The 13,552-nt window shown below is 39.1% G+C and overlaps 2 protein-coding genes across 5 annotated transcripts in view; one reads left to right on the forward strand and one right to left on the reverse strand.

Annotated features, from left to right (window-relative positions):
* The window catches only part of NDUFS1 (NADH:ubiquinone oxidoreductase core subunit S1), a 45,938-nt gene extending 44,265 nt beyond the window's left edge, over positions 1-1,673 (reverse strand). For all 4 annotated transcript variants that reach the window (XM_081336353.1, XM_081336356.1, XM_081336355.1 and 1 more), the window contains exon 1: positions 1,521-1,673. The gene's annotated coding sequence lies outside the window, so the exon portion shown is untranslated. The remainder of the gene's footprint in view (positions 1-1,520) is intronic.
* Positions 1,674-1,712: 39 nt separating this feature from the next.
* EEF1B2 (eukaryotic translation elongation factor 1 beta 2) lies at positions 1,713-9,723 on the forward strand. The gene is made up of 6 exons (XM_081336399.1): positions 1,713-1,962; positions 3,067-3,189; positions 4,759-4,882; positions 7,492-7,558; positions 8,277-8,402; positions 9,533-9,723. Exons 1-6 carry the CDS (start codon positions 1,883-1,885, stop codon positions 9,685-9,687), a joined length of 675 nt encoding a protein of 224 aa, XP_081192525.1. The 5' UTR covers positions 1,713-1,882; the 3' UTR covers positions 9,688-9,723.
* The last annotated feature ends 3,829 nt before the right edge of the window (positions 9,724-13,552 follow it).

Genomic DNA, 13,552 nt, shown 5'->3' on the forward strand with positions numbered 1-13,552 from the left:
TTTGATGGTTTAAAAGCTTCAGTTGTTCTGCCACTGAACCAAAAATCTTAAATCTAAATTTCTATTCAGAGATACATTTTTTTTATCCACAACCATGTCCTCAGAATTTCTAAATTTTAAGAATCAGAAACTCATGAGCTCAAGCAAGCAAGAGAAGGCATCCAGATTTTTAACAAGTGGGGGGAACTGAGTGTTTATGGCAATTGATTTTGTTTACAACTTTTATAAAATACAAGGAACTTTAAACATGTTTATTAACATAAGCAATATCTATAGTTTCGATTCAAACAGCATTAGACGCAGTTTAATTAAATGGCTCCCCTTTCAAGCTTCTGTTCTATTGAAAAGTGTAAGAAAGCCTTTGTAATTGTTACTTAATAAACACAATAGGACTTGTTACTCGGTGGCAATTAGTATGAACATATCCATAGAAGAATTATTCCAAATTAGTAAATCTCAGTCCTGAGCAAGTCCCATAAGCACTGCCAATAAACATTTCTAATGGAAAGAAAGAGGGCTGAGCCTGGTTGTCAACAGATTGCAGCACACTTCCGGGGGCAACAGGATGCCCTGCAATCCTAGATACCGACATACGGTAAACAGTCCAGCAACCTCTGTGCAAATGAAATCAACCCTGGTTTTAAAAGCTGCAGCATTCAGGAGTCAGGGAGATAACATTTGTGATCGCGAATCGGAAGACGCTAAAACCCGAATCTAATTAAAATATTAACAAACGCTACAAAGATGGCACGGTGTCTCTTGCACTACTAGCTGGGGAGGGGGATTTCAATGGAAGCCTTAAGCTAGATTGCTGAATATGTATGGTGTTTTGTTTTGTTTTGTTTTTTAAAAAAAAACCAAGATATTAAACTGATTCGTAGACCTGCAATACAACACGTACTGAACTAACACGTCAGACGGAGGCTTATAGGAATTGAACTGTGCTTGCCCAGCCCCGCGACCACTCCATCCTTTTACACGTCCTGCTGTTCTAGCCCTCTTGTTCCTGCGCGCTCCCAGAGGGAATCCTTGCCACGTGATAACACTTCATACGCGCTTAGGACTCTGGTTTGCACCGAAAAGTCCTTAAAGGGGCCATTGCGTTTACAGACCAATGGAGGAGGAGGAGAGTCATGCAGGTGAGCAGAAGGATGGAATTCTCCACTGACAGCAAGAGGGGCAGCAAAAAGAAGGGAGGGGGGAGCCCAGAAGACCCCTACCCACCCGCGCTCGACTTGGGGTGGTCGACCTCGGTCAAGGGCAGGGGTCTTCAAACTTGGCCCTTTTATGACTTGTGGACTTCAACTCCCAGAATTCCTCAGCCAGCTTTGCTGGCTGAGGAATTCTGGGAGTTGAAGTCCACAAGTCATAAAAGGGCCAAGTTTTAAGACCCCTGGTCAAGGGCGTCCCCATCCCAGGCAAGCCCCTTCCACTTTCTTCTTCTCGGCGCCAGGAAGAAGCCCCCCATTAAGGGACTGCCTTCTCGCTCGACCAACCGCCCGCCACCTTCCCCTTGTTACCTCCTCGGCCGGGGGAGGCTCCTCGACCCCAAAACAAGAACTCCGCTCGAACGCTCTCTTCGGTAAAATATGATGGCGGCGACCTCGGCAATTTCCGCGAGACGCTCGGCAATTTCCGGCCGCCGGGAAAGGCCCTGCCGGAAAACGCGCGCGACTTTCTCTTGGAGGGCAGAGAGAGAGAGAGAGAGAGAAAAACGAGGGGCCTGCGCGGCGGAAGGATACCTATCTCTACGAAGTGCGGAAGGATCCGTCGCGGTCTCTATATAAGCACCGCAGAGAAGGCGCACGTTCTCTTTGGGACGGCTTGTCGCCGGCTGGAGGTTTTCCCCTCTTTCCGTTGCAGCTGACACTTCGGCGCCATCATGGGATTTGGGGACCTGAAATCTCCCGCCGGGTTGCAGCTCCTGAACTCCTTCTTGGCAGATAAAAGTTACATCGAGGGGTGAGGGGCCCAGACAGCAGCAGCTTGCTCGCGTCTTGTCCTTCTGTGCGTCCCTGTGTGGGAACCTTTGGGAAAAGCGTTTCTTTCTCCGCTCGCCCTCGCCGTTGTAGGCCCAGGCAGCCTTTGGTTGACGCGGTTTCCCAAGTCAAGTTGGGGAGGGTCCTGCGGTGAGGCCTGGCTCTGAGCTTTAATAGCACCATGCGATCAAGTGAAGAGCGGGCGTTTCTTTTTACACCCGTTTATAAATATATATATATATCGAAGGCAGGGAGCAGAATTTCATTATAACGAATTTAACATTCTCATCATCCCTGGAACGTTCAACATTGTTTTAATCTACCTTATTTTGGTTTGGTTTTTCCAAAACCATAGGCGGTTCTTATTTTACGGCAGGGAACTTGCTAGGTCTGAATTGGTTAATAAAAAACTGGCCGGCAGGGATTTGAATCAAAACCTTTTGCAGCTCAAAAGTTCTATTGCAGATGTTGTGGGTCTATTTTTATAAATGAGCTTATGTTGGAAGTGAACTTTGCAATTAACTGTTTCAATTATAACTAGTGAAACACTATGGAATGAAAGAAAAAATTGAAACTAGTCTGAGCCTGAGTTGTCAATGGCATGGAACAATTTTTATTGGGGGTTAATTAGTAGATTTAATACACCCACACACACCCAGGTATGTTAGATGAAATGAAGTTGCAACTTCCAATTGTTGCTTTTAACAAGGACTTCCCCTCCTCTTTTCTTGTAAATCCATCTACTTCAGTATGAAGATACTTTATGGCTGTGGTCAGTCCCTCTTACTAAAGAACCAGACCTAAAGGTTACAATCTAACCCCAGGACTGGATTGCTCTATTCAAAGCTTAGTGAACTGGATATAAAAAGGAAAGGTCTGTTAATTCCCATCAGACAGTTGCATCGGAAGAGCCACCTAGTGTCAATCATTAACAAGTTCAGCACCCTTTAATTTTCCCAAAGGTGAAAGTTGCAAAGCAACCATAGAATCCATACTATTGTTTAATTTATAGTAATTATGGTACTTAACTGGTAAATTAAAATGGCTTTGCTAATTAAAATTCATGGTTACATTACTTTTCTTGTAGGTATGTTCCATCACAGGCAGATGTTGCTGTATTTGAAGCACTTGGTTCATCCCCTTCTCCTGAGTTACACCATGCCCTCCGCTGGTACAATCACATTAGATCTTATGAGAAACAAAAAGCAAGGTGAGACTCATTTGTGCTATTTGCATTTCTGTTTCTGATCTTCCTACAGTTTGTGTTTCAGATGAAGCTTACAGAGATATAAAATATTCTTTACATAGGGAACTGCCAAGGATGGCCCATGTTTCTAAAAACATGCATGTTGGATTGTTCTGGTCTAGCACAGAACACCAGGGCTATTTTAATCCAAGCAGAAGTAGTTTGGGGGAGGAATGGGGAAAAGACCAGGGATGTTGGTGGCTAAGGGGAGGGAGAGAAGAGAAGACTTGAGAAGATGGGGGTTCCCTGGAGTATATCATGCTGAGATTGTGACAAGGGAGAAAAGGCATTGGAAGATTGGGGGTGAGCCTCTGACATAAGAGGCTATATGTTGCCCATCTTCTATCAAAAATGATTCTGGGTGGGGGAAGGCACTGGAAATGGAGAGTCCCAAGCAGAGAAAGCAGTGTGCATGAACCTTGCCTGCATGCTCACCTGAATATATTTTACTCAGAACTACCAAAATAAAATTCAAACATTTCCCTCTTTTGTACCACATTCACAGTACAGTGGCCAGTAATATAAAGTTCTCCATTCTGTATTTCTAAGAAAGTAAGATTGTTATAACTGGGTCATTTTAAATTTGTAATTCACTTTTCCTGATGAATGCCATTGAATAAATAATAATAATAAGTTGGAAGGGACCTTGGAGGTCATCTAGTCCAACCCCCTGCTAAGGCAGGAAACCCTATACCATTTCAGACAAATGGCTGTCCAGTCTCTTCTTAAAAACTTCCAGTGTTGGAGCATTCATTATAGACCTACAGGTAGTCCTCAATTTACCACTATTGGGATCAGAATTTCTGTTGTAAGTAGTTGCTGTCATAAATCATCACATGACTCAGCTTTACAACTATTTTTCCAGTGGTTGTAAATTGAATCACTCGTAAGTATGAATCCAACTTAACCAATGCCATTTTTTGCCAAAAAACCAGCAAAAAACATCAGTCATAATTGCAAGGTGGTTGCCAAGTGCCCGAATTGCAATCACATGATTGCAGGAATGGGTTGACAGTTGTAAGTTCAAATTTAGATCATAACTGACTTTTTGGAGACTGTTATTAATCAAATGGTTGTAAGTCAAGGAGTACCTATACAAGAGATGGGGTGTTTACATTTTAAAACCAGAAGCTTTCATGGTCCACATAGTCTAAATCTGATCCAAGCAGATTTAGAAAATTCCCAATTTAAGAAATTATTTAATCTGATTTAATATTAGTGTATTGTTAAAAAAAATGTCTGAAGACACTTAATGGCATTGTTAGCTAAATCATTGACAGCAAGTCTCCCTCACTGATGCTCAGACCTATGCTGGAGATATATTATAAGTAACCATTTAAATTGCAATTTGCCTGCAGGACATCAGGTGCCTATGAAGTTGGCATCTAACGTCTTACCTTTGATATTTCAGTATAGTTAAGGACAGCTGTTAATTGGTTGGCAAAGGAAGGCTGCACTTCTACAGCTTTATTCTGGACTATACTGAAGTAATAGGAATGTAGGGTCAAAAATTAAATGCTATCTGTTTTCTAGTCTGCCTGGTGTGAAGAAAGCTTTGGGAAAATATGGCCCTGCAGATGTTGAAGACAGCACGGGCACTGGTGGAGATAACAAAGATGATGATGACATTGACCTTTTTGGTTCTGATGAAGATGAGGTAGCCCAAACTTCTTCCTATTAATTCTGTGTGGGGCTTAGATAAATAGCAGCATGAACTTAATTGAATTATGTAATAAAGGTTAAACAGTTAAGACCTTGTGAAATACTACAATACTGCCCAATTGGGCTAGTTTGCACTTCTCAGAATTGTAATGGAATATATTTAGCTTCTCAGTGTATTTCAATGATTCTACAGAGGTTGCTCAGCTTGATATTTTCTGTTTGTCAGAATCACATCTAATTCTAATTAATATCAGCCCTGTGTGAAGCAAGGTACACAGTTGATTTGAAATTCTGTTCAATTGGTTGGTGGTCTGAAGGAGGAACAATTATGTGTAAAATCTATTGCATAGTTCATTTTAAATAAGCAAACCCTACTCCCTACTAGCACTGATGATGTTACCTACTTTGGTAATGAAGCCTCTGCAGGAAAACAGACAAGCTCAGAGAGTACAAAGCACTGCAGTTAAAAATACTCTCCTCTATAGAAGGATCATTCTCTTTTTATATTTATATATATATAAAAAACTTTCATTGTTTTATCAATGTATAAAATACAAAGAAAAATAAAAATAGCAAATTAAGGGAAGAAAAGGCTTTTTTTGACCTCCAGCTCTTTTTAGCACAGTACAAGTTAACATTATAACCTCAACTTTTTACTGTTAAACATTAGTCTATAATTAACCATTTCTATCACAGCAAATCTGTCTGCAAAACCAAAGTCAGTTTCTTTTTTTTCATCACAAGCACAAAATCCAGAAGTGATGGCCAAATAAAAAACAAATTCATTGTGTTCTCTGATTTTTTAACCTTAAAAGGGAAAAATATTTTTTTCATCCATTTTAAAACACTAAGGTTTTCTTTAAAAACATTTCTAAAATTAAAACATTCTAATACATCTTTTTTTAACTTCCTCTTAGCAAACATACTTTAAAGTTCACTTACTTATTCCAACTAACTCCAGTTAACTCATTAAATTTGGATCACTCCAAATTTTCCTCATAAAATGTTTTTTTTATACATCCTTTTTAAAACTAGGTTTTTCTTTAAGTTAATACATCTTTTTTAACTTCAGATTGACTTTCAATTACAAATATCAAACCGATGAAAAATCCATCCTAATACCAACTGACCTACTAAGTTTAAATCACTCCTAGCTTGTCTTCATGGAATAAAATCTTTCTTCTCTGGAATGTTTGTCTAGTTATAAGCTTCTCTTTTTCTCAAGGATTTCGCAACCTTCTTAATATCCATGAGGAAAAAGTCTCAAAGTTGTCCTTTTAAAAGTTGCAAATTTTCTTTTTGCACATATTTTTTATCTCTGATGTAGTTTGAGTAGTCTTTTTAACATCCTTGGGGCATAGCTGTTCTATGAACTGATGGATTTTATTTAAAGATTTTTCAAACATATCTAATAATTTGCTCCTCCCATTTGTTACCTCTCTAATCCAAGAGTAGCTTTTTTGTAAGTCACTTAAGAACTGCTGACCAATCAGGAATCATAAAAATCAAAGTTTTAGTCACCCAGTGCAAAGACCAAGCTACAAATTACTTAAAATATTAAACTACAACCACAACTTTCTGCCCTTAACGATAGTCCATACTTTCTTATTTTAGCTTACCTTAGCAGCCTCCTTCCTTGTTTAACAAGAAGAAATCCCCAAAATGGCATAGATCAGGGGTCCCCAATCTCCGGTACGTGGACCAGTACCGGGCCACAGCATGCCAGCAACTGGTCTGCACAAACAAGCAGAGCCCCGCAGGCAGCACACAAAACCACGCCCCCTCTGGTCCGCAGAAAAATCTACATGTAACCAGTCCCTGGTGCCCAAAAGGTTGGGGACCTCTGGCGTAGATTTTCAAAAAGGAATAACAGACTGTATCTAAAGAGAGCCTCTTTTAGCTTAATAAAGATTAATAATCTTTAAAATGGTTAAGAAATGAAAGGCACTACTTACTGTCCGTTTGAAAAATAAATTTCAAAACAGCTGCTTCAACAATAAATTGCAGCCCTGCCCCCCCCCCCCCCCGCATCCCCCTTCCCCCAGCTTTCAGCACACTCCTGAAGCTTCTTGCAGATCTTAGCTGTATTGGAGGATCTTGAGGGATAATTCCAAGACTTCCTTCCCTGGGTGTGTCGTTCAGTTGGCCATCTTTTCACCGGAAGTCCCCCAGAAGGGTCGTTCTTTTGACAGCCTTAGATTTGCTGCCAACATGAAATTCTGCAGGGATGACGTGTGAGTAATAAAAATGTTTCTCTTCAAGAGCCAAATGGCTCCTAATAACTACCTTAGCTATTTAGGGGAAAAAATGTGACTTTTTAATGCTACAATTGAAGCCATGGCCAATATAAATTATCTCACATAACTCAAGATTTTTTTTTTCTAAGCAGCATGAGCCCCCAATAGAGCCAAGTCATTCCTTCACTTAGAGTGAGGGCACTGGAGCAAAATGGACACTTGGTTTGGTGACATGATGAATAAAACCAAATCACCATCTTTCGTCTGAAATTATGATGATTTGTTTTTCTGAAAGATCCAATTGAGTTTGAGCTTGATAAGGAAAAAATTGCTTTATTTTATTTAACTTTGTTTTTCATTTCTTCAGGAAAGTGAAGAAGCAAAAAAGTTAAGGGAAGAGCGGCTTGCTCAATATGAATCAAAGAAGGCAAAAAGTAAGTTGTCAGCCCTTCAGCACTCTAAATTTACTCAATTATTTCCTAGACTAACCATAGTCTGTCTCAGGTCACTGTGTGTAAGTATTACAGACATCTTTCTCATAGGTATTGCTTTGATTTAAAAATCATTACAGTTCAAGTGTCTGAATACAGGTGAAGATAAATTCTCAGGGCTCTAGAAATAGTACAACGTCTTAAATTATGTATTCTTCTGTCATTGTGAAATACTGATTTCTCCTCATAGCAAATATGATTCCACAGGTACTGGCCTGAAACTGTTCTGTGCTGTAGCAGTTGCAGTATTCCAACTGTGGGAAAATAGCCGTTACGCTTGCAGAATGCTCCTTTCCCAACCAGGAGAAGAGAGTTTCAGTGTAACGAACAATATATCTTGTATTCTTCTCCCATGCAGATTAAATTTAATCTTATTTTGCAGTTTAGAAGTTTTACACATTTAGTGTGTGATGCTTTCAGCTTTTTTTCTAAGTAGAAACAACATTTTTTTAAGTACTATCACTAGGTTATATAAGGAAATTCGTTACAATGCAGTTGCTATGATGATGTTAACCCATTCAGTCATGTCCGACTCTTGGCAATTCCATGGACCAAGTTTCCACCTTTTCCAGTCTTGCACTGCCACTTTGGCAGTTGCTATAACTTCCTGAAATTATGTAAAACAACCTGTTTTTATTGTGTTATTCTTTGGTTTCTCTAGAACCAGCACTGGTTGCCAAGTCATCTATTTTATTAGATGTAAAACCTTGGGACGATGAAACAGACATGGCCAAATTGGAGGAATGTGTCCGAAGCATTCAGGCTGATGGCTTAGTGTGGGGATCCTGTAAGTAACTGGCTGGAGATAGAAAACTTACAGCTTATTACTTTTAGAATACACTTCACATACATAAGATCTGTGTATAGTTGAATTGCTTCTTAAATCATGTCCCCAAAAGTTTATAGTTTATTGTTTCCATTTCAGAAAATAATGGGCTGTTTGTTGAGAACTTCCAATGGTAAAAAGCTAGGGGCGATCAAATTTCTTAATGAGTACCCCAAAATGGAATTTTGGCTGTGTTGTGGACTAACAATAGTAACAGCATTTAGACTTATATACCACCCCATAGTGCTTCTTAGCACTCTCTGGGTTGTTTACAATGTCAGCATTATTTGCATATTGTCCCTAACAGTCTGGGCCCTCATTTTACTGACCTTGGAAGGATGGAAGGCTGAGCTAACCTTGAGTCTCGTCAGGATTGAACTGAGGCTGTGGGGAGGGCTTGCCTGCAATATTGCATTCTAAGTTTTGCACCACCAGGACTTCTCCATTAGATCATTGAATTCTGATGGCCTATGTAATTTACCTTATCACATCCTCTGTTTAAGAATCTGAGATGCATATAGAGGTATATTTGTACAAGGCGTATATCCATTGACACAGAAACAGCTTTTTAAATTTACCAAACTTCCCCTAACTCCTTGCAAACAACGTCACATTACCTTAAATTTGGTTTATTACTTATTGCTGCTCCTGCATATGATAGTCTTCAATGCACTTAGGTAATTTTCCTTATTCAAACCTTTCAATAAGGATAGGTTTACTACAACATTTGAAACTTAAATGATGAATATTGTAGGACAAAAGTTGTGTCCTTACAACATTCATTATTTATAGCAATAAATTATGTATTGCCATAAATCAGGAGTTTGGTGGCACTTTTCCAGAGTAACACATTTTATTAAAAGACATCACTAAAGAGTGTGCTACTAGAAACCTCCTATAAAACGATGAATGGGAGGGGCTTTTAAATTCACTTCTTAGCTGCTATTCTTCAGGGGGAGTTCCTGTATGAGAGGACCTGTAATTCAAGTTCCTGAATGCTTGCTTCTACACGTTATCCACACTGAATATCTACTGGGATAAACACATAGAGTAGATTATCAATTTTAACAGTTGTTTTATTTTCTTTCTAGCCAAACTAGTTCCGGTCGGTTATGGAATAAAGAAACTTCAAATTCAGTGTGTAGTTGAAGATGATAAAGTTGGAACTGATATGTTGGAAGAGAAGATCACTGCATTTGAAGATTATGTACAATCAATGGATGTGGCAGCTTTCAACAAAATTTAAGTTGTAGCTTCAAGAATAAAACTATTGCAGCAGAAATGTTGTGATTTGTTCTCTTCAGCTCTTTGACTTAAAAATCAACTTTACAATTGAAGTTTGTAGGTTCAAAGGAAATACTGTAATTTGAATTCTTCGGTTCAGAGACAGAAGGTGATTCTACCATAGTCCCACTCTTACCATGCAGAGAAATTCCAAGTTGTGATTTTACACTGGTGAACCAAATCCCCTCTAATTAATTGAATAGTTCTTTACCTCACATAGTGGGTTGCTCTGACATTTAAAACACTGAAATGGAGGAGTTTAAAAGGCTAGATGGGTAACAGCAGAGAATGGCTTATTTCATAAGATTCCCCTCAAACGTAATGGTGTTACGTGTGAATCACCTAAGGAGAATTCACTTAAACCCATCATACACTATAAACAAATGGATCATCAGATAAATCAACCCAGAGTTCTTACTCAAGGCAAAAATACCTTCGGTTCATAGACATGTTGGATGAGATGCCAAAAAGTAGTACGGTAGTATAACATTGGTCTATCTGACCTACTGAATATGTCGAATGCATTCTTTGAATGATCTTGGATCCCATTAATATTGAGATCTCAAATGCCTTTTCTGTATGTAATTAACGTGTTGTTATCTTGTCACTCTGAAAGCTCCATAATTGACACAGTTCACATGAACACCTCAGCCCTACAAGTTATCAGTGTAATCATCTTCCACCAAATTCTATGTTGATGTTAGAGTTTTTTGCTTGGAATGCATTTGAAAAATGAATGGAACGGTGTTTGGTTGGCTGCTTCTGCTTTTTTAGTGGTGTTCACCTTAGTCTTTTGAGCATTGTGTCCACTTATGTCTATCCATGGAGCCTTTGGGAGGCTTCTTTTTTGAGGTCTTTACTAGTTTGTTTCCTAATCTTAGGGATGTATGCTCTTTTGGATCCTGCTGAAGCAGTCTGTGGTATCCTTTGGTGAAAAGGTTATGTTTGAAAATTGCTTTGAGATCTGTTTACTGCATTTATTCAAGTCTACCCTTTTGGCACTGAGTACGAAAAGGATTGTTTTCTGAGCAAAGATGCAAGTATGACTCAAGATTACTTTGTTCTGTTAATGTACTTTACATCTAAGATGTAAATGTTGGAATCCAGACAGGCAAGGATTGATTTGAATTTGGTCCTTGTTTGCACCTCAGTCCTGGGCAGCATCCCTCCCCCCTCCCCCCAATGCAGAAAATCTGCACTGCAGATGAATCTTAGAGTGAAGCAAAAATCCATGTTCCTTATTCTTGGGGTAAGGTTGGGCCTAGGCAAAAGATTCTGGAACAGTTTTAAAAGCAACTTAATGGACTGACAGGAATTGAATACTTTCTGCCCAGATATCCTAGTGCTCTAGAGGATGTAACTGATTGGAAAGTATTTTTCTCTCTTCTGAAAAAGACTCAAAACTCAGACATTATTAGTAATCTGTGGTCCCTTCAGTTAGCATATAATATACACAGGGCAAATAATATTGGTCTATTCTTAAGTTAAAGGAAAGCTAGAACTAGAAAATATGGGCAATAAAGCTCCAAATAAGTGCTAGGTGATAGCAACCTGTAGAGTGTAGAGCTTTCTATATCTGTTTCCTGCCAATACTGGCTGTCTGGATTTGCATGCGAGTCCCCAAACTTTGTTTTAATGAAACTTGGAACACACATATTGGCTCACATTTTTTCTGCCAAACCATGAGCAATCTGAATCATTCTGCTGGAATACTTGGGATACAGTGTTTTACGGTCAAAGCAAAACTTTGTTTTATGCAGCTCTGCATTCCATTTTACGGTTCTGGCTTAAAAAGAACTTGCTGTGAAATTCCCCACCCACCCACAAGTCTACATGTTTCCCTAACTGTCCCTTCTGTTCCAGGGTAGGTATTACGTGCTTCCAGGCATTTGGCAAGAAATTCAAATGTTTGTCTTTCTAGGGCCAAGCTTAAGTCTTTAATAGAAAGATACAGAACACCAGAAATGAATAAACTAAGCAGTATCAGCAGACTCATCTTGATTGGTGACAGTCAAGTATCTTATTGAGAAATTCAGGCAGGGGGAGGGGCTGCCAATGAAGCTTATATTCCCCACCCCCAGTGTTGTTGAACTAATTATATAATTAATGTCACATCTGATTATTAGAAATGTTTGGTTGCAGATGGTTTCCTGGACCCAAGTCTTACACTGGATAGCTGAACTTCAAATGTGATCAGATAAGTGGTGTCAGCCCTGTAGGTAAACCAGAAAATCAACTTCATTGGGAGGCTAAAATTACTTTTATTGTAATTGGTTATAACAACAGAATCTTGCAAGTCTAGGCTTTTCTCCTCTTCCTTGTACTCCAGTGAATTAGGCTGGTGTTTGCCTGATATACTAATGAATACTATCTCTTTGTTCTGGAATTATAGCATAATTCAAACCTTTTAACTTCCTGCACATCTCCATCAGGCTCATCATCTTTATTCTCCGCAGGAAGGGATTGTGATTCCACTGCTCTTATACCTAGGTGGTTCCAAATGCATTGTAATTGAGCACATTCTTTTGATAAAGATTCTCTACTGCAAGTGCATTTTCATTGGAACGTTTCAAATCTAATAAATTTAAAAGTGCTGTAAATTAATCCAAGCATAAAGTTTCTCAATAACTGTGAAAGCAAAACAAATGATTGAAACTAATGGCACAAATGGTTCAGTGGTGCATCATTGAAAAAATTCCCAGCCTTTCTGTTCTATAAACATAAGAAATCTGAAAGTTGCCCTGAGGAGGAAACAGGTCTTAATTCAGTATCATCCATCGAAATCTCATTCGTACCCTGGTAGCTAAGAGAACTTGAAATCTTAAATAAGAAGTCTTTGTTTGAAAAAGAAAAGACAGTATCATTTGACTGCAGACCTTGTCTTAGTGGGATGGATTAATCGTCCTGTTAGTTTACAGTCAATACCAATTAGTGTGCAGTCTTTTCCTTCTAGCCTCCAGCTAATTTTAAAACTCCATACTTGTGCATGGCTCATTAGGGTAGATATCTGTTCTCGAGACATCAATGATTGTCTTTACGTGGAGCAAACCATACGTGTTCTTCTTGCTTCAGCCGCCTAATGAAAATCGACCCCAGTGTATTCAAGAATCTATATTCAATCAAGGTAGTCAGACTTGAATTTGCATATTTGTTCAATCCACCTATCAATTCCTTCCGAGGTAGGAGATATTGTTTCATGGATTTAAGACAACCTTTTCTGTACCCCGCACCTCTAGAATGCTTCTGATATATTCTCGCACCCCTTAACAAAAGTTCAAAATAACGGCAACAAATTATGCATATACACTATAATTTTGAAAGCCCAAGTTTTCGCATCCCTTGGAAGATCATCTCGCACCCCCAGGGAGTGCAAGCACCTCCAGTTGGGAACCCCTGGTTTAAGGTATCACGGGAAGGAAGTTGTTGTAAAATCTGGCTTTTGCAGTTGTCGGAGATTTTTTTTTATTGAAAAGTTTTACAATACATTTTATCTTTAACAATCCCCCCCTCCCTCCGCCCACCCCTTCCTAACCCTCCCTAACCCTCCCCCCCTTCCCCCCTCCCCCCTCCCCGACTTCCCAGAGCTAAATACAAGGTATAAAAGCAAAAAACAATCATAAACAACCATATGCTAACAACAATAAACTATTAAGTCTATCGCACTCTAGCTCATATGAAATGACTACAAGCAATACTAATATCACATTAAAAAAAGAAAAAAAACTTATTCAAATGCTAAGTGAAACTTTTTAGTCCCATATTTGTTCTGGATATAATCAATCCACTTTTTCCACTCCATAATATAACGTTGTTGCGAATGATCTTTC

Source organism: Vipera berus (assembly GCF_964194415.1).
Source record: "Vipera berus genome assembly, chromosome: 1".
Lineage (NCBI taxonomy): Eukaryota > Metazoa > Chordata > Lepidosauria > Squamata > Viperidae > Vipera > Vipera berus.